The following is a 24,250-nucleotide window of genomic DNA, read 5'->3' as shown; positions in this document are numbered from 1 at the left end:
ATACCCCGTATACGCCTCCTCCCCCTATACCCCGTATACACCACCTCCCCCTATACCCCGTATACACCTCCTCCCCCTATACGCCTCCCCCCCCTATACCCCGTATACACCTCCACCCCGTATACACCTCCACCTCCCCCTCTACACCTCCCCCTATACACCTCCCCCCTATACCCCGTATACACCTCCCCCCCTATACCCCGTATACACCTCCTCCCCCTATACCCCGTATACACCTCCTCCCCCTATACGCCTCCCCCCCCCTATACCCCGTATACACCTCCACCTCTACACCTCCCCCTATACCCCGTATACACCTCCCCCTATACCCCGTATACACCTCCCCCCCTATACCCCGTATACACCTCCCCCCCCTATACCCCGTATACACCTCCCCCCCCTATACCCCGTATACACCTCCCCCCCCTATACCCCGTATACACCTCCCCCCCCTATACCCCGTATACACCTCCCCCCCCTATACCCCGTATACACCTCCCCCTATACCCCGTATACACATACCCCGTATACGCCTCCTCCTCCATCCCCCATATACAGAATACGCTGCCGCCTCCTCCATCCCCCATATACAGTATACGCCTCCTCCATCCCCCATAAACAGTATACGCCTCCTCCATCCCCCATATACAGTATACGCCTCCTCCATCCCCCATATACAGAATACGCTGCCGCCTCCTCCATCCCCCATATACAGTATAAGCCTCCTCCATCCCCCATATACAGTATACGCCTCCTCCATCCCCCATAAACAGTATACGCCTCCTCCATCCCCCATATACAGTATACGCTGCCGCCTCCTCCATCCCCCTTATACAGTATACGCCTCCTCCTATACCCCATATACAGTATACGCCCCCTCCATCCCCCATATACAGTATACGCCCCTCCATCCCCCATATACAGTATACGCCTCCTCCATCCCCCATATACAGTATACGCCTCCTCCATACCCCATACATAGTATACGCCTCCTCCTTCTATACCCCTTATACAGTATACGCCTCCTCCATCCCCCTTATACAGTAGACGCCCCCTCTATCCCCCATATACAGTATACGCCTCCTCCACCCCCCATATACAGTATACGCCTCCTCCTCCACCCCCCATATACAGTAGACGCCTCCTCCATCCCCCATATACAGTAGACGCCCCCTCCATCCACCATATACAGTAGACGCTTCCTCCATTCCCCATATACAGTATACGCCTCCTCCTCCATCCTCCATATACAGTATACGCCTCCTCCATCCCCCATATACAGTATACTCCTCCTCCTCCTATACGCCTCCTCCACCCCCATATACAGTATACGCCTCCTCCTCCTATACCCCTTATACAGTATACGCCTCCTCCTCCACCCCCCATATACAGTATACGCTGCCGCCTCCTCCATCCCCCTTATACAGTATACGCCTCCTCCTATACCCCATATACAGTATACGCCCCCTCCATCCCCCATATACAGTATACGCCCCTCCATCCCCCATATACAGTATACGCCTCCTCCATCCCCCATATACAGTATACGCCTCCTCCATACCCCATACATAGTATACGCCTCCTCCTTCTATACCCCTTATACAGTATACGCCTCCTCCATCCCCCTTATACAGTAGACGCCCCCTCTATCCCCCATATACAGTATACGCCTCCTCCACCCCCCATATACAGTATACGCCTCCTCCTCCACCCCCCATATACAGTAGACGCCCCCTCCATCCACCATATACAGTAGACGCTTCCTCCATTCCCCATATACAGTATACGCCTCCTCCTCCATCCTCCATATACAGTATACGCCTCCTCCATCCCCCATATACAGTATACTCCTCCTCCTATACCCCTTACACAGTATACGCCTCCTCCATCCCCCATATACAGTATACGCCTCCTCCTCCTATACGCCTCCTCCACCCCCATATACAGTATACGCCTCCTCCTCCTATACCCCTTATACAGTATACGCCTCCTCCTCCACCCCCCATATACAGTAGACGCCTCCTCCATCCCCCATATACAGTAGACGCCTCCTCCATTCCCCATATACAGTAGACGCCTCCTCCTCCATCCTCCATATACAGTATACGCCTCCTCCATCCCCCATATACAGTATACGCCTCCTCCTATACCCCTTATACAGTATACGCCTCCTCCTATACCCCTTACACAGTATACGCCTCCTCCTATACCCCTTATACAGTATACGCCTCCTCCTATACCCCTTACACAGTATATGCCTCCTCCACCCCCCATATACAGTATACGCCTCCTCCTCCTATACCCCTTACACAGTATACGCCTCCTCCACCCCCCATATACAGTGTACGCCTCCTCCTCCACCCCCCATATACAGTATACGCCTCCTCCTCCACCCGCCATATACAGTGTACGCCTCCTCCTCCACCCCCCATATACAGTGTACGCCTCCTCCTCCACCCCCCATATACAGTGTACGCCTCCTCCTCCACCCCCCATATACAGTATACGCCTCCTCCTCCACCCGCCATATACAGTATACGCCTCCTCCTCCACCCCCCATATACAGTATACGCCTCCTCCTCCACCCCCCATATACAGTATACGCCTCCTCCTCCATCTCCCATATACAGTATACGCCTCCTACACCCCCTTATACAGTATACGCCTCCTCCTCCTATACCCCATATACAGTATACGCCTCCTCCATCCCCCATATACAGTATACGCCTCCTCTTCCTATACCCCTTATACAGTATACGCCTCCTCCATCCCCCTTATACAGTATACGCCTCTTCCATCCCCCATATACAGTATACGCCTCTTCCATCCCCCATATACAGTATACGCCTCTTCCATCCCCATATACAGTATACGCCTCCTCCTCCTATACCCCTTATACAGTATACGCCTCCTCCATCCCCCTTATACAGTATACGCCTCCTCCACCCCCCATATACAGTATACGCCGCCTCCTCCATCCCCCTTATACAGTATACGCCTCCTCCTCCATCCCCCTTATACAGTATACGCCCCCTCTATCCCCCATATACAGTATACGCCTCCTCCTCCACCCCCCATATACAGTATACGCCTCCTCCTCCACCCCCCATATACAGTATACGCCTCCTCCTCCATCCCCCTTATACAGTATACGCCCCCTCTATCCCCCATATACAGTATACGCCCCCTCTATCCCCCATATACAGTATACGCCTCCTCCACCCCCCATATACAGTATACGCCTCCTCCTCCACCCCCCATATACAGTAGACGCCTCCTCCATCCCCCATATACAGTAGACGCCCCCTCCATCCACCATATACAGTATACGCCTCCTCCTCCTATACCCCATATACAGTACACGCCTCCTCCTCCATCCCCCATATACAGTATACGCCTCCTCCTCCATCCCCCTTATACAGTATACGCCCCCTCCATCCCCCATATACAGTATACGCCCCCTCTATCCCCCATATACAGTATACGCCTCCTCCACCCCCCATATAGAGTATACGCCTCCTCCTCCACCCCCCATATACAGTAGACGCCTCCTCCACCCCCCATATACAGTAGACGCCTCCTCCATCCCCCATATACAGTAGACGCCCCCTCCATCCACCATATACAGTATACGCCTCCTCCATCCCCCATATACAGTATACGCCTCCTCCTCCTATACCCCTATATACAGTACACGCCTCCTCCTCCATCCCCCATATACAGTATACGCCTCCTCCTCCACCCCCCATATACAGTATACGCCTCCTCCACCCCCTTATACAGTACACGCCTCCACCTCCTATACCCCTATATACAGTACACGCCTCCTCCTCCATCCCCCATATACAGTATACGCCTCCTCCTCCACCCCCCATATACAGTATACGCCTCCTCCATCCCCCATATACAGTAGACGCCTCCTCCACCCCCCATATACAGTAGACGCCTCCTCCATCCCCTATATACAGTAGACGCCTCCTCCATCCCCCATATACAGTAGACGCCCCCTCCGTCCCCCATATACAGTAGACGCCCCCTCCGTCCACCATATACAGTATACGCCTCCTCCATCCCCCATATACAGTATACGCCTCCTCCATCCCCCATATACAGTATACGCCTCCTCCTCCACCCCCCATATACAGTAGACGCCCCCTCCATCCACCATATACAGTATACGCCTCCTCCTCCATCCCCCATATACAGTATACGCCTCCTCCTCCACCCTCCATATACAGTATACGCCTCCTCCTCCACCCCCCTTATACAGTATACGCCTCCTCCTCCATCCCCCATATACAGTATACGCCTCCTCCTCCACCCCCCTTATACAGTATACGCCTCCTCCATCCCCCATATACAGTATACGCCTCCTCCACCCCCCATATACAGTATACGCCTCCTCCTCCACCCCCCATATACAGTATACGCCTCCTCCTCCACCCCCCTTATACAGTATACGCCTCCTCCTCCATCCCCCATATACAGTATACGCCTCCTCCTCCACCCCCCATATACAGTATACGCCTCCTCCTCCATCCCCCATATACAGTATACGCCTCCTCCTCCACCCCCCATATACAGTATACGCCTCCTCCTCCATCCCCCATATACAGTATACGCCTCCTCCTCCACCCCCCATATACAGTATACGCCTCCTCCTCCATCCCCCATATACAGTATACGCCTCCTCCTCCATCCCCCATATACAGTATACGCCTCCTCCTCCATCCCCCATATACAGTATACGCCTCCTCCTCCACCCCCCATATACAGTATACGCCTCCTCCTCCATCCCCCATATACAGTATACGCTCCCTCTGTTCGGGTCATCACCGTTTTGCACAGGCCATTGAGCAGAAGCGCTTGGAGCGTTTAAACTTGTACTCAAAGTCCACTCGCCCGCAGAGCTCACACTTCAGCTTGGGGGGATTTCCTTCATCTTTGGACACTGAGGAAACAAATAAGAAGGAATGAGCAGCCGCGCAGGACGGGGCAGGACCGGGGCAGGACGGGGCAGGACGGGGGCAAGACCGGGCAGGACCGCGCAGGACGGGGCAGGACGAGGCAGGACGGGGCAGGACGGGGCAGGACCGGGCAGGACGGGGCAGGACGAGGCAGGACGAGGCAGGACCGGGCAGGACCGGGGCAGGACCGGGGCAGGACCGCGCAGGACGGGGCAGGACCGCGCAGGACGGGGCAGGATGGGGCAGGACGAGGCAGGACGGGGCAGGACGGGGCAGGACCGGGGCAGGACCGGGGCAGGACCGGGCAGGACCGCTGCCGCTGGAGGGCGGCCGTCCAGACTGTCAGCTCTTGGGACCCTGCAGCCAGTCACCTGCTGTGAAGGTTTCCTCCATCTCTGAGTCAGTGGTCGTGTTGGGGTCTTGTTGCTGGGGCAGTTTTTCTGTCTCCTGCTTCTCCTGTGACCCCACAAGCAGAGAAGAGCGGCCCACCTGTCAATAAAGCAGCTGCAGTTAGGAGAGGAGGCGACCATCCTGCTGTGTGGACGAGGACTAGCAGGAGCCGGGACAGGGACGCTGCTCAGAGCAGGGCCAGCCACATGAATGCCCACATGGCGGCCACTAAACGCTGCTACAGGAGCCAACCCTGGAGACCCCGCGGGATGCTCGGACTCAGGGGCGGCTGCTGCTCCTGGAGACCCCGCGGGATGGTTGGACTCAGGGGCGGCTGCTGCTCCTGGAGACCCCGCGGGATGCTCGGACTCAGGGGCGGCTGCTGCTCCTGGAGACCCCGCGGGATGCTCGGACTCAGGGGCGGCTGCTGCTCCAGGAGCCAACCCCGGAGACCCCGCGGGATGGTCGGACGCAGGGGCGGCTGCTGCTCCAGGAGACCCCGGGATGGTCAGATTAGGAGCAGGCTGCTGCGGCACCTCTTTGATATGCGCTTTCCTGATGCACAGAAGCTTTCTGACAATCTGCTGCGGATATCTCTGCTTCCTGTCAGTGAATATGACACATGGCCGGCTGAGCTCTTTAACCTGCCCTGATCAGTGCAGACACATTGCACCAAACCCTCAGCTCTGCTCAGTAACACACAGTTGTGAGGATGTGTAGAGCACCCCGCATATGAACAGAGGGGGAATCACCCATCCCCCCAGATGATCTAGCACTGGCCATGTGTAGCATTGGTGTAGATGGGCTTTGGGACCCCTCCGCCTCCAGGGCCCGGCTGCTGCCCCTGCACACGGCGGCGTCATGCGGTGACGGCGGCGCTGACTCACCTCGCGGACAGCTCTGCTCCGGTGCGACTGCAAAGTAAGAAGACGAGAGACATGAATGAGCCGACAGCTGGTGGAGGAGACGCGGCACTACTACTCCCCCCATCCACTCAGCCCCCAACGTACCGGGAACGGCTGGCCTCCCTCCTGGATCACGAAGCCTTCGATGACGTGGGTGAGGATCTGCGGCTTGACCACGGCCGGCGGCGGTTTGCTCTCACCGTTCTGCTGGGCGTTGCCGGTGGCGGCGGCTGGAATTGGAGATGAACCATTTCCCGATGTCATGTCCAGCGGAGGGTGAGGGTCCGGGGAGGCCGGGAGAGCGGAGTCTGGGGGGCAGGAGAGATGGCACATGAGACCCTGATACCTCGCCCCTAGGGGCTCGTTCACACCTCAGCTTCTCCTCCACCCTCTTCATAGCTCTGGACACGGCAGTGACAGGGGCACAATCTGTGGTAGAGGATCGGATCATTGCCGTGTGTGACAGAGGTCCCGAACCAGCACTCTGGTAACAGTGTGAACAGGGTCTTACTGAGCAGGAAACTATGTACCGGAAAAGGCTGGAAACCCGACCAGCTCACAGCCAGAGGGCACCGCGGCAGGCACAGGAATCAGCCGCGGACGGCCACCGGGGCAGGCACAGTAAACGGCCCGCGGACGGCCACCGAGGCAAGCACAGTAATCGGCCCGCGGACGGCCACCGGGGCAGGCACAGTAATCGGCCCGCGGACGGCCACCGGGGCAGGCACAGTAATCGGCCCGCGGACGGCCACCGGGGAAAGCACAGTAAACGGCCCGCGGACGGCCACCGAGGCAAGCACAGTAATCGGCCCGCGGACGGCCACCGGGGCAGGCACAGTAATCGGCCCGCGGACGGCCACCGGGGCAGGCACAGTAATCGGCCCGCGGACGGCCACCGGGGCAGGCACAGTAATCGGCCCGCGGACGGCCACCGAGGCAAGCACAGTAATCGGCCCGCGGACGGCCACCGGGGCAGGCACAGTAATCGGCCCGCGGACGGCCACCGGGGAAAGCACAGTAAACGGCCCGCGGACGGCCACCGAGGCAAGCACAGTAATCGGCCCGCGGACGGCCACCGAGGCAAGCACAGTAATCGGCCCGCGGACGGCCACCGGGGCAGGCACAGTAATCGGCCCGCGGACGGCCACCGGGGCAGGCACAGTAATCGGCCCGCGGACGGCCACCGGGGCAGGCACAGTAATCGGCCGCGGACGGCCACCGGGGCAGGCACAGTAATCGGCCCGCGGACGGCCACCGGGGCAGGCACAGTAATCGACCCGCGGAGGGCCACCGGGGAATTCACAGTAATCGGGCGCGGACGGCCACCGGGGAAAGCACAGTAAACGGCCCGCGGACGGCCACCGAGGCAAGCACAGTAATCGGCCCGCGGACGGCCACCGAGGAAGGCACAGTAATCGGCCCACGGACGGCCACCGGGGAAGGCACAGTAATCGGCCCGCGGACGGCCACCGAGGAAGGCACAGTAATCGGCCGCGGACGGCCACCGAGGAAGGCACAGTAATCGGCCCGCGGACGGCCACCGGGGAAGGCACAGTAATCGGCCCGCGGACGGCCACCGGGGCAGGCACAGTAATCGGCCGCGGACGGCCACCGGGGCAGGCACAGTAATCGGCCCACGGATGGCCACCGGGGCAGGCACAGTAATCAGCCCGCGGACGGCCACCGGGGCAGGCACAGTAATCGGCTGGGGGAGGCGTGGGACACCGGGGCAGGCACAGTAATCGGCCGTGGACGGCCACCGGGGGAAAGCACAGTAATCGGCCCACAGACGGCCACCGGGGCAGGCACAGTAATCGGCCGCGGACGGCCACCGGGGCAGGCACAGTAATCGGCCCGCGGACGGCCACCGGGGAATTCACAGTAATCGGGCGCGGACGGCCACCGGGGAAAGCACAGTAAACGGCCCGCGGACGGCCACCGAGGCAAGCACAGTAATCGGCCCGCGGACGGCCACCGGGGCAGGCACAGTAATCGGCCCGCGGACGGCCACCGGGGCAGGCACAGTAATCGGCCCGCGGACGGCCACCGGGGCAGGCACAGTAATCGGCCCGCGGACGGCCACCGGGGAAAGCACAGTAAACGGCCCGCGGACGGCCACCGAGGCAAGCACAGTAATCGGCCCGCGGACGGCCACCGGGGCAGGCACAGTAATCGGCCCGCGGACGGCCACCGGGGCAGGCACAGTAATCGGCCCGCGGACGGCCACCGGGGCAGGCACAGTAATCGGCCCGCGGACGGCCACCGAGGCAAGCACAGTAATCGGCCCGCGGACGGCCACCGGGGCAGGCACAGTAATCGGCCCGCGGACGGCCACCGGGGAAAGCACAGTAAACGGCCCGCGGACGGCCACCGAGGCAAGCACAGTAATCGGCCCGCGGACGGCCACCGGGGCAGGCACAGTAATCGGCCCGCGGACGGCCACCGGGGCAGGCACAGTAATCGGCCCGCGGACGGCCACCGGGGCAGGCACAGTAATCGGCCGCGGACGGCCACCGGGGCAGGCACAGTAATCGGCCCGCGGACGGCCACCGGGGCAGGCACAGTAATCGACCCGCGGAGGGCCACCGGGGAATTCACAGTAATCGGGCGCGGACGGCCACCGGGGAAAGCACAGTAAACGGCCCGCGGACGGCCACCGAGGCAAGCACAGTAATCGGCCCGCGGACGGCCACCGAGGAAGGCACAGTAATCGGCCCACGGACGGCCACCGAGGAAGGCACAGTAATCGGCCGCGGACGGCCACCGAGGAAGGCACAGTAATCGGCCCGCGGACGGCCACCGGGGAAGGCACAGTAATCGGCCCGCGGACGGCCACCGGGGCAGGCACAGTAATCGGCCGCGGACGGCCACCGGGGCAGGCACAGTAATCGGCCCACGGATGGCCACCGGGGCAGGCACAGTAATCAGCCCGCGGACGGCCACCGGGGCAGGCACAGTAATCGGCTGGGGGAGGCGTGGGACACCGGGGCAGGCACAGTAATCGGCCGTGGACGGCCACCGGGGGAAAGCACAGTAATCGGCCCACAGACGGCCACCGGGGCAGGCACAGTAATCGGCCGCGGACGGCCACCGGGGCAGGCACAGTAATCGGCCCGCGGACGGCCACCGGGGCAGGCACAGTAATCGACCCGCGGAGGGCCACCGGGGAATTCACAGTAATCGGGCGCGGACGGCCACCGGGGAAAGCACAGTAAACGGCCCGCGGACGGCCACCGAGGCAAGCACAGTAATCGGCCCGCGGACGGCCACCGGGGCAGGCACAGTAATCGGCCCGCGGACGGCCACCGGGGCAGGCACAGTAATTGGCCCGCGGACGGCCACCGGGGCAGGCACAGTAATCGGCCCGCGGACGGCCACCGGGGAAAGCACAGTAAACGGCCCGCGGACGGCCACCGAGGCAAGCACAGTAATTGGCCCGCGGACGGCCACCGGGGCAGGCACAGTAATCGGCTGGGGGAGGCGTGGGACACCGGGGCAGGCACAGTAATCGGCCGTGGACGGCCACCGGGGGAAAGCACAGTAATCGGCCCACAGACGGCCACCGGGGCAGGCACAGTAATCGGCCCGCGGACGGCCACCGGGGCAGGCACAGTAATCGACCCGCGGAGGGCCACCGGGGAATTCACAGTAATCGGGCGCGGACGGCCACCGGGGCAGGCACAGTAATCGGCCCGCGGACGGCCACCGGGGCAGGCACAGTAATCGGCCCGCGGACGGCCACCGAGGCAAGCACAGTAATCGGCCCGCGGACGGCCACCGGGGCAGGCACAGTAATCGGCCCGCGGACGGCCACCGGGGAAAGCACAGTAAACGGCCCGCGGACGGCCACCGAGGCAAGCACAGTAATCGGCCCGCGGACGGCCACCGGGGCAGGCACAGTAATCGGCCCGCGGACGGCCACCGGGGCAGGCACAGTAATCGGCCCGCGGACGGCCACCGGGGCAGGCACAGTAATCGGCCCGCGGACGGCCACCGGGGCAGGCACAGTAATCGGCCGCGGACGGCCACCGGGGCAGGCACAGTAATCGCCCGCGGACGGCCACCGGGGCAGGCACAGTAATCGACCCGCGGAGGGCCACCGGGGAATTCACAGTAATCGGGCGCGGACGGCCACCGGGGAAAGCACAGTAAACGGCCCGCGGACGGCCACCGAGGCAAGCACAGTAATCGGCCCGCGGACGGCCACCGAGGAAGGCACAGTAATCGGCCCACGGACGGCCACCGGGGAAGGCACAGTAATCGGCCCGCGGACGGCCACCGAGGAAGGCACAGTAATCGGCCGCGGACGGCCACCGAGGAAGGCACAGTAATCGGCCCGCGGACGGCCACCGGGGAAGGCACAGTAATCGGCCCGCGGACGGCCACCGGGGCAGGCACAGTAATCGGCCGCGGACGGCCACCGGGGCAGGCACAGTAATCGGCCCACGGACGGCCACCGGGGCAGGCACAGTAATCGGCCCGCGGACGGCCACCGGGGCAGGCACAGTAATCAGCCCGCGGACGGCCACCGGGGCAGGCACAGTAATCGGCTGGGGGAGGCGTGGGACACCGGGGCAGGCACAGTAATCGGCCGTGGACGGCCACCGGGGGAAAGCACAGTAATCGGCCCACAGACGGCCACCGGGACAGGCACAGTAATCGGCCGCGGACGGCCACCGGGGCAGGCACAGTAATCGGCCGAGGACGGCCACCGGGGCAGGCACAGTAATCGGCCCGCGGACGGCCACCGGGGCAGGCACAGTAATCGGCCCGCGGACGGCCACCGGGGCAGGCACAGTAATCGGTCCGCGGACGGCCACTGAGGCAGGCACAGTAATCGGGGGCGGACGGCCACCGGAGCAGGCACAGTAATCGGCCCGCGGACGGCCACCGGGGCAGGCACAGTAATCGGGGGCGGACGGCCACCGGAGCAGGCACAGTAATCGGCCCGCGGACGGCCACCGGGGCAGGCACAGTAATCGGCCCGCGGACGGCCACCGGGGCAGGCACAGTAATCGGTCCGCGGACGGCCACCGAGGCAGGCACAGTAATCGGGGGCGGACGGCCACCGGAGCAGGCACAGTAATCGGCCCGCGGACGGCCACCGGGGCAGGCACAGTAATCGGCTGAGGGGTGCACAGTTATCAGCTAGGTATGGACACCAGGACAGACAAAATTATCAGCTGCGGGGACGACGACACTGGAGGGGCACAGTTATCAGCTGTGGGGGGGGCACACACATCGTTGTCAGCTGTGGGGGGCACACACATCGTTGTCAGCTGTGGGGGGGCGCACACACTGTTATCAGCTGTGGGGGGGGGGCACACACACATCGTTGTCAGCTGTGGGGGGGGGGGCACACACTGTTATCAGCTGTAGGGGGGGGTAAACCGTTTGAGGTATCTGGGGACATCGTACTCTGGATTGCTGCGGACCCCGGAGATTTACCACCCCGTCCCCCACACATTCACGGACACTGACCTGTAGGCGACTCTGGTCAGCGGCTTCTCCACAGATATGGACTTTGCATGGGAAGGTCACACGTAGGACCCCACTCCACAAGAGCCACCACCCCCAGACACCCACACGCCTGCCATCAGAGTGACCCCGAAAGCAAGCCTCTGCTGGGGGGCGCTGGAGGCCGGGAGCCGGAGCCTCTCGTGGGGGGCGCTGGAGCCTCTCGTGGGGGGTGCAGGAGCCTCTGCTGGGGGGCGCTGGAGGCCGGGAGCCGGAGCCTCTGGTGGGGGGTGCTGGAGCCTCTCGTGGGGGGTGCTGGAGCCTCTCGTGGGGGGTGCTGGAGCCTCTGGTGGGGGGTGCTGGAGCCTCTGGTGGGGGGTGCTGGAGCCTCTCGTGGGGGGTGCTGGAGCCTCTCGTGGGGGGTGCTGGAGCCTCTCGTGGGGGGTGCTGGAGCCTCTGGTGGGGGGCGCTGGAGGCCGGGAGCCGCAGCCTCTGGTGGGGGGCGCTGGAGGCCGGGAGCCGCAGCCTCTGGTGGGGGGCGCTGGAGGCCGGGAGCCGCAGCCTCTGGTGGGGGGCGCTGGAGGCCGGGAGCCGCAGCCTCTGGTGGGGGGCGCTGGAGGCCGGGAGCCGCAGCCTCTGGTGGGGGGCGCTGGAGGCCGGGAGCCGCAGCCTCTGGTGGGGGGCGCTGGAGGCCGGGAGCCGCAGCCTCTGGTGGGGGGCGCTGGAGGCTGGGAGCCGCAGCCTCTGGTGGGGGGCGCTGGAGGCTGGGAGCCGCAGCCTCTGGTGGGGGGCGCTGGAGGCCGGGAGCCGCAGCCTCTGGTGGGGGGCGCTGGAGGCCGGAGCCTCTCGTGGGGGGTGCAGGAGCCTCTGGTGGGGGGCGCTGGAGGCCGGGAGCCGCAGCCTCTGGTGGGGGGCGCTGCTCTTTGTTGTGACCCCGGTAGGCAGGGAGTTTCAGCCGCTCAGGAAAGTGCTGGTCCCGGCCTAGGACTCCACATTGTCCACACTTCCCAGACAATGAATGAGAGGCTCAGCCCTTTGTGAGTCGGCCCCTCGCCCGCACGTCCCTCCTCCTCCAATCCCAGAGGCGGGCGAGGCAGAAAGCAAAACAAGAGGGAGGAGGACGAGGAGGAGGAGGAGGAGGACGAGGAGGATGAGGAGGACGAGGAGGAGGACGAGGAGGAGGGGGCGACCACAGCAGCTGCTAACAAGAAAGCCAGCTGTCCGCCTGCCGAGCAACAGTGCAAGCAGCAGCTGTCAGTGCGCCCCCCAAACCGGGACACTCACCCCCAAACAGGGTCACCCACACCCACCCAACAAACCTGGTGGATGTGGGTGTCCCGGTTGTGGCGGCGGGTGACAAGCTTTGGGGGAGTGGATGTCCCGGAGACCCCTACACCCCAATCTGGGACTCCCCCCACCCGAGCCGGGTCACCCACACACCTCTGGTTGCAGCAGAAGAAGGTGATCATAGGAGGCAATACAAGGAGACACCACATGCTGCTCCACCTGCAGCCCCGACAGCCAGCACACAACCTCAGGGCTCATGTGATGGGGTCTTCGGGGTCAGTGGGGTCAGCAGCTCCGTGTATTATAGATCCTCAGTCACAGAGATCAGAGCACAGCGCAGCGGAGCCACTGATCAGTGCGGCAGTGTAAAGCATGGGGATTTCAGAGCAGCGGAGCCACTGATCAGTGCGGCAGTGTAAAGCATGGGGATTTCAGACTACCGCAGTCTCCTGCAGTGGAGGATGCCTGGCAGGCAGGTGTCAGCCATCTTGGAGGAGCTGGGGGGGGTCCTGTGTGTGGGGGGGAGGGGAGCAGCATTCTCTATGTATGAGGACGGCCGTGTCCCCGGGGCGTGATTACTATTTCATGAGCGTGCTCTAGGGCAGGTGGTGGGGGTCTCGCTGCACAATGTGCGCCCCCCACATGCCGCGCCTGTCGCTGCACCTCCTGCTCTTCTGCCGGCAGAGTGGGCGGCCGGGCACATGTTCAGCGCCCCCTCCTGTCTGTGGTGGTGTGGGGTACTGCAGCCCCACGTCATCCCGCACACGGACAGGAGGGGGCGCCTTCTCACCCTGGCGACAGCAGGAGCTGGTCAGTCACAGTCATACGTAGCAGCGGCCTTCAGAGCAGCACTCACCGTGCGCCAGGCATTGGTCCTCGGCTCTGGAGATGGACACCGTGGCAGGGACAGGAAAAAGCCCCTTCAGGGAAGGACTGATGGAAGAGCAGCGATCATAGGGGGTCTCTGCGGCCGGAGGGCTCTGCAAGACAGAAGAGGGGAGATGAGGAGACATGGCGCCCCCCGGAGGCCACTAGTCTGTCAGTGAATGGGAACATCCAGAGCTGAGGGCTTGTTACAATGTATCAGCGCAGGTTACAGCAGCCTACAGTCCGCACAGGACACATTGATGCTGCTTTTTGTCTGCACCGATACACTGTAACATTCCTTCAGCAGTGTTACAGGAAGACTAGTCTGCCCTGACAGGGAGCAGAGACCATCGGAGAGAGGCAGAAATGAAGGCGTTACAGGGGTTAAGCTGAGGTCTCATGAGTGGGCACCGGCGGGACCCCGTACGGACCCTCCACTCACCGCACCAGGAGCAGCGGCCGAGATGCTGGGGAGAAGCTGCCGCTGTACAGACCCCTCAGCGCCCGCGGGGCTCCAGCACGCTCCGGGACTTGCTCTGTGCCCATTGGTCTTAGCACAAGTGGTCGCCGGATCCAGCTCTGCCTGCGATGTGACGGGTGCGGAGCTGAGACACCGGGAGACCTGGGTGACTGGCAGCAGCGGGCAAGGTGGGATCTGAAGCAGAGGGAAGAAACCTACGAGGAAAGCGAAGACAGTCAGTGAGCAACAGGCTCCAACAAAAGGGGGCAGCAGCAGAGCACAAGGCCCCACAACAACCTACACAGCCCACCACTATCTTTATAGATAGAGGGCACGTAGAAGGGGGGGTACAGGGTCAGTAATGGGGCAACATCGTGTATTATATACAGGGTAAAGGGTCAGTAACGGGGGGACATTGTGTATTATATCCAGGGTCAGTAACGGGGGGACATTGTGTATTATATCCAGGATCAGTAACGGGGGGACATTGTGTATTATATCCAGGGTCAGTAACGGGGGGACATTGTGTATTATATCCAGGGTCAGTAACGGGGGGACATTGTGTATTATATCCAGGGTCAGTAACGGGGGGACATTGTGTATTATATCCAGGGTCAGTAACGGGGGGACATTGTGTATTATATCCAGGGTCAGTAACGGGGGGACATTGTGTATTATATCCAGGGTCAGTAACGGGGGGACATTGTGCATTATAGCCAGGGTCCAGGGTCAGTAACGGGGGGACATTGTGTATTATATCCAGGGTCAGTAACGGGGGGACATTGTGTATTATATCCAGGGTCAGTAACGGGGGGACATTGTGCATTATAGCCAGGGTCCAGGGTCAGTAACGGGGGGACATTGTGTATTATATCCAGGGTCAGTAACGGGGGGACATTGTGTATTATATCCAGGGTCAGTAACGGGGGGACATTGTGTATTATATCCAGGGTCAGTAACGGGGGGACATTGTGTATTATATCCAGGGTCAGTAACGGGGGGACATTGTGCATTATAGCCAGGGTCCAGGGTCAGTAACGGGGGGACATTGTGTATTATATCCAGGGTCAGTAACGGGGGGACATTGTGTATTATATCCAGGGTCAGTAACGGGGGGACATTGTGTATTATATCCAGGGTCAGTAACGGGGGGACATTGTGTATTATATCCAGGGTCAGTAACGGGGGGACATTGTGTATTATATCCAGGGTCAGTAACGGGGCGACACTGTGTATTATATCCAGGGTCAGTAACGGGGCGACACTGTGTATTATGTACGGGGTACAGGATCAGTAACGGGGCGACATCGTGTATTATATACAGGGTAAAGGGTCAGTAATGGGGCGACATCATGTCTTATGTACAGGGTAAAGGGTCAGTAACGGGGGGACATTGTGTATTATAGCCGAGGTCCAGGGTCAGTAACGGGGGGACATTGTGAATTATAGCCAGGGTCCAGGGTCAGTAACGGGGGGACATTGTGTATTATATATAGGGTCAGTAATGGGGCGACATTGTGTATTATGTACGGGGTACAGGGTCAGTAATGGGGCGACATCGTGTATTATATACAGGGTCAGTAATGGGGTGACATCGTGTATTATATACAGGATCAGTAATGGGGCGACATCGTGTATTATATACAGGGTCAGTAATGGGGTGACATCGTGTATTATATACAGGGTCAGTAATGGGGTGACATCGTGTATTATATACAGGGTCAGTAATGGGGTGACATCGTGTATTATATACAGGGTACAGGGTCAGTAACGGGGGGACATTGTGCATTATAGCCAGGGTCCAGGGTCAGTAACAGGGGGACATCGTGTATTATGTAACAGGGTACAGGGTCAGTAACGGGGCGACATCGTGTATTATGTACGGGGTACAGGATCAGTAACGGGGCGACATCATGTCTTATGTACAGGGTAAAGGGTCAGTAACGGGGGGACATTGTGTATTATGTACGGGGTACAGGGTCAGTAATGGGGCGACATCGTGTATTATATACAGGGTCAGTAATGGGGTGACATCGTGTATTATATACAGGATCAGTAATGGGGCGACATCGTGTATTATATACAGGGTCAGTAATGGGGTGACATCGTGTATTATATACAGGGTCAGTAATGGGGTGACATCGTGTATTATATACAGGGTCAGTAATGGGGTGACATCGTGTATTATATACAGGGTACAGGGTCAGTAACGGGGGGACATTGTGCATTATAGCCAGGGTCCAGGGTCAGTAACAGGGGGACATCGTGTATTATGTAACAGGGTACAGGGTCAGTAACGGGGCGACATCGTGTATTATGTACGGGGTACAGGATCAGTAACGGGGCGACATCATGTCTTATGTACAGGGTAAAGGGTCAGTAACGGGGGGACATTGTGTATTATAGCCGAGGTCCAGGGTCAGTAACGGGGGGACATTGTGAATTATAGCCAGGGTCCAGGGTCAGTAACGGGGGGACATTGTGAATTATAGCCAGGGTCCAGGGTCAGTAACGGGGGGACATTGTGTATTATATATAGGGTCAGTAATGGGGCGACATTGTGTATTATGTACGGGGTACAGGGTCAGTAATGGGGCGACATCGTGTATTATATACAGGGTCAGTAATGGGGTGACATCGTGTATTATATACAGGATCAGTAATGGGGCGACATCGTGTATTATATACAGGGTCAGTAATGGGGTGACATCGTGTATTATATACAGGGTCAGTAATGGGGTGACATCGTGTATTATATACAGGGTCAGTAATGGGGTGACATCGTGTATTATATACAGGGTCCAGGGTCAGTAACAGGGGGACATCGTGTATTATGTAACAGGGTACAGGGTCAGTAACGGGGCGACATCGTGTATTATGTACGGGGTACAGGATCAGTAACGGGGCGACATCGTGTATTATGTACGGGGTACAGGGTCAGTAATGGGGCGACATTGTGTATTATGTACGGGGTACAGGGTCAGTAATGGGGCGACATTGTGTATTATATACAGGGTCAGTAATGGGGTGACATCGTGTATTATATACAGGGTCAGTAATGGGGTGACATCGTGTATTATATACAGGATCAGTAATGGGGCGACATCGTGTATTATATACAGGGTCAGTAATGGGGTGACATCGTGTATTATATACAGGGTCAGTAATGGGGTGACATCGTGTATTATATACAGGGTACAGGGTCAGTAACGGGGGGACATTGTGCATTATATACAGGGTACAGGGTCAGTAACGGGGGGACATTGTGCATTATAGCCAGGGTACAGGGTCAGTAACGGGGCGACATCGTGTATTATGTACGGGGTACAGGATCAGTAACGGGGCGACATCGTGTATTATGTACGGGGTACAGGATCAGTAACGGGGCGACATCGTGTATTATGTACAGGGTACAGGGTTAGTAATGGGGCGACATCGTGTATTATGTACGGGGTACAGGGTCAGTAATGGGGCGACATCGTGTATTATGTACAGGGTACAGGGTCAGTAATGGGGCGACATCGTGTATTATGTACAGGGTCCAGAGTCAGTAACAGGGCGACATCGTGTATTATGTACAGGGTACAGGGTCAGTAATGGGGCGACATCGTGTATTATATACAGGGTCAGTAACGGGGCGACATCGTGTATTATGTACGGGGTACAGGGTCAGTAACGGGGCGACATCGTGTATTATGTACAGGGTACAGGGTCAGTAATGGGGCGACATCGTGTATTATGTAAGGGGTACAGGGTCAGTAACAGGGCGACATCGTGTATTATGTACAGGGTACAGGGTCAGTAATGGGGCGACATCGTGTATTATATACAGGGTCAGTAACGGGGCACAGGGTCAGTAATAGGGCGACATCGTGTATTATATACAGGGTACAGGGTCAGTAATGGGGCGACATCGTGTATTATATACAGGGTACAGGGTCAGTAATGGGGCGACATCGTGTATTATATACAGGGTACAGGGTCTGTAATGGGGCGACATCATGTATTATATACAGGGTCAGTAACGGGGCGACATCGTGTATTATGTACGGGGTCAGTAATGGGGCGACCGTGTATTATATACAGGGTACAGGGTCAGTAATGGGGCAACATCATGTATTATATACAGGGTATAGGGTCAGTAATGGGGCGACATCGTGTATTATGTACAGGGTACAGGGTCAGTAATGGGGCGACATCGTGTATTATGTACAGGGTCAGTAATGGGGCGACATCGTGTATTATGTACGGGGTCAGTAATGGGGCGACATCGTGTATTATGTACGGGGTCAGTAATGGGGCGACATCGTGTATTATGTACGGGGTCAGTAATGGGGCGACATCGTTTATTATGTACGGGGTCAGTAATGGGGCGACATCGTTTATTTTTTACGGGGTACAGGGTCAGTAATGGGGCGACATCGTGTATTATGTAAGGGGTCAGTAATGGGGCGACATCGTGCATTATGTACGGGGTCAGTAAAGGGGCGACATCGTGTATTATGTACTGGGTACAGGGTCAGTAATGGGGCGACATCGTGTATTATGTACGGGGTCAGTAATGGGGCGACATCGTGTATTATATACAGGGTACAGGGTCAGTAATGGGGCGACATCGTGTATTATATACAGGGTACAGGGTCAGTAATGGGGCGACATCGTGTATTATGTACGGGGTCAGTAATGGGGCGACATCGTGTATTATGTACGGGGTCAGTAATGGGGCGACATCGTGTATTATGTACGGGGTCAGTAATGGGGCGACATCGTGTATTATGTACGGGGTCAGTAATGGGGCGACATTGTGTATTATGTACGGGGTCAGTAATGGGGCGACATCGTGTATTATGTACGGGGTACAGGGTCAGTAATGGGGCGACATTGTGTATTATATACAGGGTCAGTAATGGGGCGACATCATGTATTATGTACGGGGTCAGTAATGGTGCGACAGTGTGCATTATATACAGGGTCAGTAATGGGAGGACATTGTGTATTATATACAGGGTCAGTAATGGGGCGACATCGTGTATTATACACAGGGTCAGTAATGGGGCGACATCGTGTATTATATACAGGGTCAGTAATGGGGCGACATCGTGTATTATATACAGGGTCAGTAATGGGGCGACATCGTGTATTATATACAGGGTCAGTAATGGGGCGACATCGTGTATTACGTACAGGGTCAGTAATGGGGCGACATCGTGTATTACGTACAGGGTCAGTAATGGGGCGACATCGTGTATTATGTACAGGGTCAGTAATGGGGCGACATCGTGTATTACGTACAGGGTACAGGGTCAGTAATGGGAGGACATTGTGTATTATATACAGGGTCAGTAATGGGGCGACATCGTGTATTACGTACAGGGTCAGTAATGGGGCGACATCGTGTATTACGTACAGGGTCAGTAATGGGGCGACATCGTGTATTATGTACAGGGTCAGTAATGGGGCGACATCGTGTATTACGTACAGGGTACAGGGTCAGTAATGGGAGGACATTGTGTATTATATACAGGGTCAATAATGGGGCGACATCGTGTATTATGTACGGGGTCAGTAATGGGGCGACATTGTGTATTATATACAGGGTCAGTAATGGGGCGACATCGTGTATTATGTACGGGGTCAGTAATGGGGCAACATTGTGTATTGTATAGTCGTGGTCAGTCTCACCTGGAGTTTTGGGGGGTTGCGCAGTCAGGGTGTCCAGGGTCTTGCTTGCCGTCTCTTGGTCGCCGCTGGTAATCCTCTGGGGGCTCCCCGTGGTCAGGGGGCCGGGAGGCTGTGATTGGCCAATGTTTCCTCCTCCCAATGTGAGATTCTGCACCTACAGATTTGTCGTCAGCATCTTCTTCTCATTGTGGCCCCCCGCGACCCCCAAACTCCGTTTAATTTGTAGTCACTCACCTGAGAAGTGGCCCCTGGACTGACTGTGGCCGGGACGCTGCTCACAGGGGTGACCGGAGTAAATATTAGCTGAAAGGCACAACATGGAGGACGATCAGGGATGTCCATGTGGCCACGGCAGGTCCCACACCTCTGGCTGAATGTGGCCCCATGGGAAGAAGGAGACACCATCACTGGACTACAACACACCAGCACCTGGCACCATCAGCAGGCCCTGCCTACTGACCAGGCTCCTCCTACTAGAGGGTGTGGTAATCTGGTCTTTATCACCTCCTCCTTCTCCCACCCTCAGAACTCATCAGCCAATCAGAGGAATTTGAGCTAAAGAAGTGGGAGGAGGAAGCAGCAACCAATCAGGAGGATGACTGTGATGCCAGTGCTCAGAGTCCCTGTAAGGACTGAAGCCGCGGTCAGGTACGCAGCACCCCTGCCGAGCTCCTGCTGGAGAGGCCGCACCCATCAGCTGATTACATGGAGGCGCCATTCACAGCATGGCGGGCGCCCGGGGTGTCAGACACAGAAGGGCAAGTCCATAGCCTCTCGTCAGACATCGTCATCTGGCCACAGGGGCATTTACTGCTGTAGAGGTGACATAGGGGGCGCCGCTGATACCAATGTATTAATTCACTCCCCCCAGGCCTCTATCCACACACAAACCCCCTGTGACCCCAGGACGACCCACCATCTGTGCCCGCAGATACATCTGTGCCTGGGAGGGAGAACCATCACTTCCCAGGAGCATGGCCTGCGGAGCGACCCCCGAGGATGGCGGAGCGACGGCGGTGACCGGGCACTGGACAACCTGAGGTGAACAGCTCAGGCGAATCTGCTGTGCAGAGAACATGAAAGAAGAATAAGCACCCCGATATACATCCACCTACCCAGTGTTTCCCCCAATATACGCCCCCCTACCCAGAATGTGCCCCGTCATCAGTGCCCCAATATAGATCGCCCTACTGGTGTGCGCCCCGACATCAGTGCCCCAACATAGATCGCCCTACCAGTGTGCACCAACATCAGTGCCCTGATATAGGTCTCCCTACCAGTGTGCGCCCCGAAATCAGTGCCCCGATACAGATCGCCCTACTGGTGCGCGCCTCGACATCAATGCCCCAATATAGGTCTCCCTACCAGTGTGCGCCCCAACATCAGCTCCCCGATATAGATCGCTCTACTGGTGTGCGCCTCGACATCAGTGCCCCAACATAGATCGCCCTACCAGTGTGCGCCAACATCAGTGCCCCGATATAGGCCCCCTACCAGTGTGCGCCCCAACATCAGCTCCCCGATATAGATCGACCTACTGCTGTGCGCCCCAACATCAGTGCCCGATATAGGTCGCCCTACCAGTGTGCGCCCCGACATCATTGCCCCGATATAGGCCCCCTACCAGTGTGCGCCCCAACATCAGCTCCCCGATATAGATCGCCCTACTGGTGTGCGCCCCGACATCATTGCCCCGATTTAGGCCCCCTACCAGTGTGCGCCCCAACATCAGCTCCCCGATATAGATCGCCCTACCAGTGTGCGCCCTGACATCAGTGCCCGATATAGGTCACCCTACCAGTGTGTGCCCCGACATCATTGCCCCGATATAGGCCCCCTACCAGTGTGCGCCCCAACATCAGCTCCCCGATATAGATCGCCCTACTGGTGTGCGCCTCGACATCAGCTCCCCGATATAGGTCGCCCTACCAGTGTGCGCCTCGACATCAGTGCCCCGATATAGGTCGCCCTACCAGTGTGTGCCCCGACAGCAGTGTCCCGATATAGGTCTCCCTACCAGTGTGTGCCCCGACATCAGCGCCCCGATTTAGGTCTTCCTACACAGTGTGCGCCTCGACATCAGTGCCCCGATATAGGTTTCCCTACCAGTGTGTGCCCCGACATCATTGCCCCGATATAGGTCTCCCTACCAGTGTGTGCCCCGACATCAGCGCCCCGATATAGGTCTCCCTACCAGTGTGTGCCCCGACATCAGCGCCCCGATATAGGTCTCCCTACCAGTGTGTGCCCTGACATCAGCACCCCGATAAAGGTCTCCCTACCAGTGTGTGCCCTGACATCAGCGCCCCAATATAGGTCTCCCTATAAGTGTGTGCCCCGACATCAGCGCCCCGATATAGGTCTCCCTACCAGTGTGTGCCCTGACATCAGCGCCCCAATATAGGTCTCCCTACAAGTGTGTGCCCCGACATCAGTGCCCTGATATAGGTCTCCCTACCAGTGTGCGCCCCGACATCAGCACCCCGATATAGGTCTCCCTACCAGTGTGTGCCCCGACATCAGTGCCCCGATATAGGTCGCCCTACCAGTGTGTGCCCCAACATCAGTGCCCCGATATAGTACTCCCTACGAGTGTGCGCCCCGACATCAGTGCCCCAATATAGGTCGCCCTACGAGTGTGCGCCCCGACATCAGTGCCCCGATATAGTGCTCCCTACCAGTGTGCACCCCGACTTCAGCTCCCCGATATAGATTGCCCTACTGGTGTGCGCCCCAACATCAGTGCCCCGATATAGGCCCCCCTACCCAGAATGTTTCCCCCGACATCAGCGCCCCAATATGGATCGCCCTAACAGTGTGCACCCCAACATCAGCGCCCGGATATAGGTCGACCTACCAGTGTGCGCCCCAACATCAGCTCCCCGATATAGATCACCCTACTGGTGTGCGCCCCAACATCAGTGCCCCGATATAGGCTTCCCTACCCAGAATGTTTCCCCCGACATCAGCGCCCCAATATGGATCGCCCTATCAGTGTGTGCCCCGACATCAGTGCCCCGATATAGGTCTCCCTACCAGTGTGCGCCCCGACATCAGTGCCAAAATATAGGTCGCCCTACCAGTGTGTGCCCCAACATCAGTGCCCCGATATAGTGCTCCCTACCAGTGTGCACCCCGACATCAGCGCCCTGATATAGGTCGACCTACCAGTGTGCGCCCCAACATCAGCTCCCCGATATAGATCGCCCTACTGGTGTGCGCCCCAACATCAGTGCCCCGATATAGGCCCCCCTACCCAGAATGTTTCCCCCGACATCAGCGCCCCAATATGGATCGCCCTACCAGTGTGCGCCCCGACATCAGCGCCCCGATATAGATCGCCCTACTGCTGTGCGCCCCAACATCAGTGCTCGACATAGATCGCCCTACCAGTGCGCCCCAACATCAGTGCTCAATATAGATCGCCCTACCAGTGTGCGCCAACATCAGTGCCCCGATATAGGCCCCCTACCAGTGTGCGCCCCGACATCAGCTCCCCGATATAGATCGCCCTACTGCTGTGCACCCCAACATCAGCGCCCGATATAGGTCGCCCTACCAGTGTGTGCCCCGACATCATTGCCCCGATATAGGCCCCCTACCAGTGTGCGCCCCAACATCAGCTCCCGATATAGATCGCCCTACCAGTGTGCGCCCTGACATCAGTGCCCGATATAGGTCTCCCTACCAGTGTGTGCCCCGACATCAGTGCCCGGATATAGGTCGACCTACCCAGAATGTTTCCCCCGACATAAGCGCCCCAATATGGATCGCCCTACCAGTGTGCACCCCGACATCAGCGCCCGGATATAGGTCGACCTACCAGTGTGCGCCCCAACATCAGCTCCCCGATATGGATCACCCTACTGGTGTGCGCCCCAACATCAGTGCCCCGATATAGGCCCCCCCTACCCAGAATGTTTCCCCCGACATCAGCGCCCCAATATGGATCGCCCTACCAGTGTGTGCCCTGACATCAGTGCCCCGATATAGGTCTCCCTACCAGTGTGCGCCCCATCAGTGCCCCAATATAGGTCGCCCTACCAGTGTGTGCCCCAACATCAGCGCCCCGATATAGTGCTCCCTACCAGTGTGCACCCCGACATCAGCGCCCTGATATAGGTCGACCTACCAGTGTGCGCCCCAACATCAGCTCCCCGATATAGATCGCCCTACTGGCGTGCGCCCCAACATCAGTGCCCCGATATGGGCCCCCCTACCCAGAATGTTTCCCC

At 58.9% G+C, this 24,250-nt stretch overlaps 1 protein-coding gene across 5 annotated transcripts in view; it reads right to left on the bottom strand.

Moving 5' to 3' along the window:
- Positions 1-24,250, bottom strand: part of LOC141172154 (polyhomeotic-like protein 2) — a 49,521-nt gene that overhangs the window by 6,013 nt on the left and 19,258 nt on the right. For 3 of the 5 annotated variants that reach the window (XM_073656029.1, XM_073656031.1, XM_073656030.1), the window contains exons 5-13: positions 20,932-21,078; positions 20,250-20,318; positions 20,016-20,169; positions 14,316-14,548; positions 13,863-13,986; positions 6,368-6,570; positions 6,245-6,271; positions 5,339-5,456; positions 4,837-4,951 (exon numbers count right to left, since the gene is read on the bottom strand). In XM_073656029.1, coding sequence (XP_073512130.1) covers positions 4,837-4,951; positions 5,339-5,456; positions 6,245-6,271; positions 6,368-6,570; positions 13,863-13,986; positions 14,316-14,548; positions 20,016-20,169; positions 20,250-20,318; positions 20,932-21,078 — 1,190 coding nt within the window. The remainder of the gene's footprint in view (positions 1-4,836; positions 4,952-5,338; positions 5,457-6,244; positions 6,272-6,367; positions 6,571-13,862; positions 13,987-14,315; positions 14,549-20,015; positions 20,170-20,249; positions 20,319-20,931; positions 21,079-24,250) is intronic. The other 2 variants (XM_073656032.1, XM_073656033.1) reach the window with 2 other exon arrangements.

The sequence above is a fragment of the Phyllobates terribilis genome, unplaced genomic scaffold, assembly GCF_046119375.1.
Source record: "Phyllobates terribilis strain yellow unplaced genomic scaffold, ASM4611937v1 Scaffold_12__6_contigs__length_324123572, whole genome shotgun sequence".
Taxonomy (NCBI): Eukaryota; Metazoa; Chordata; class Amphibia; order Anura; family Dendrobatidae; genus Phyllobates; species Phyllobates terribilis.
Note: the sequence above shows the minus strand (reverse complement) of the source record. Positions and strands in the feature narration are given on the sequence as shown.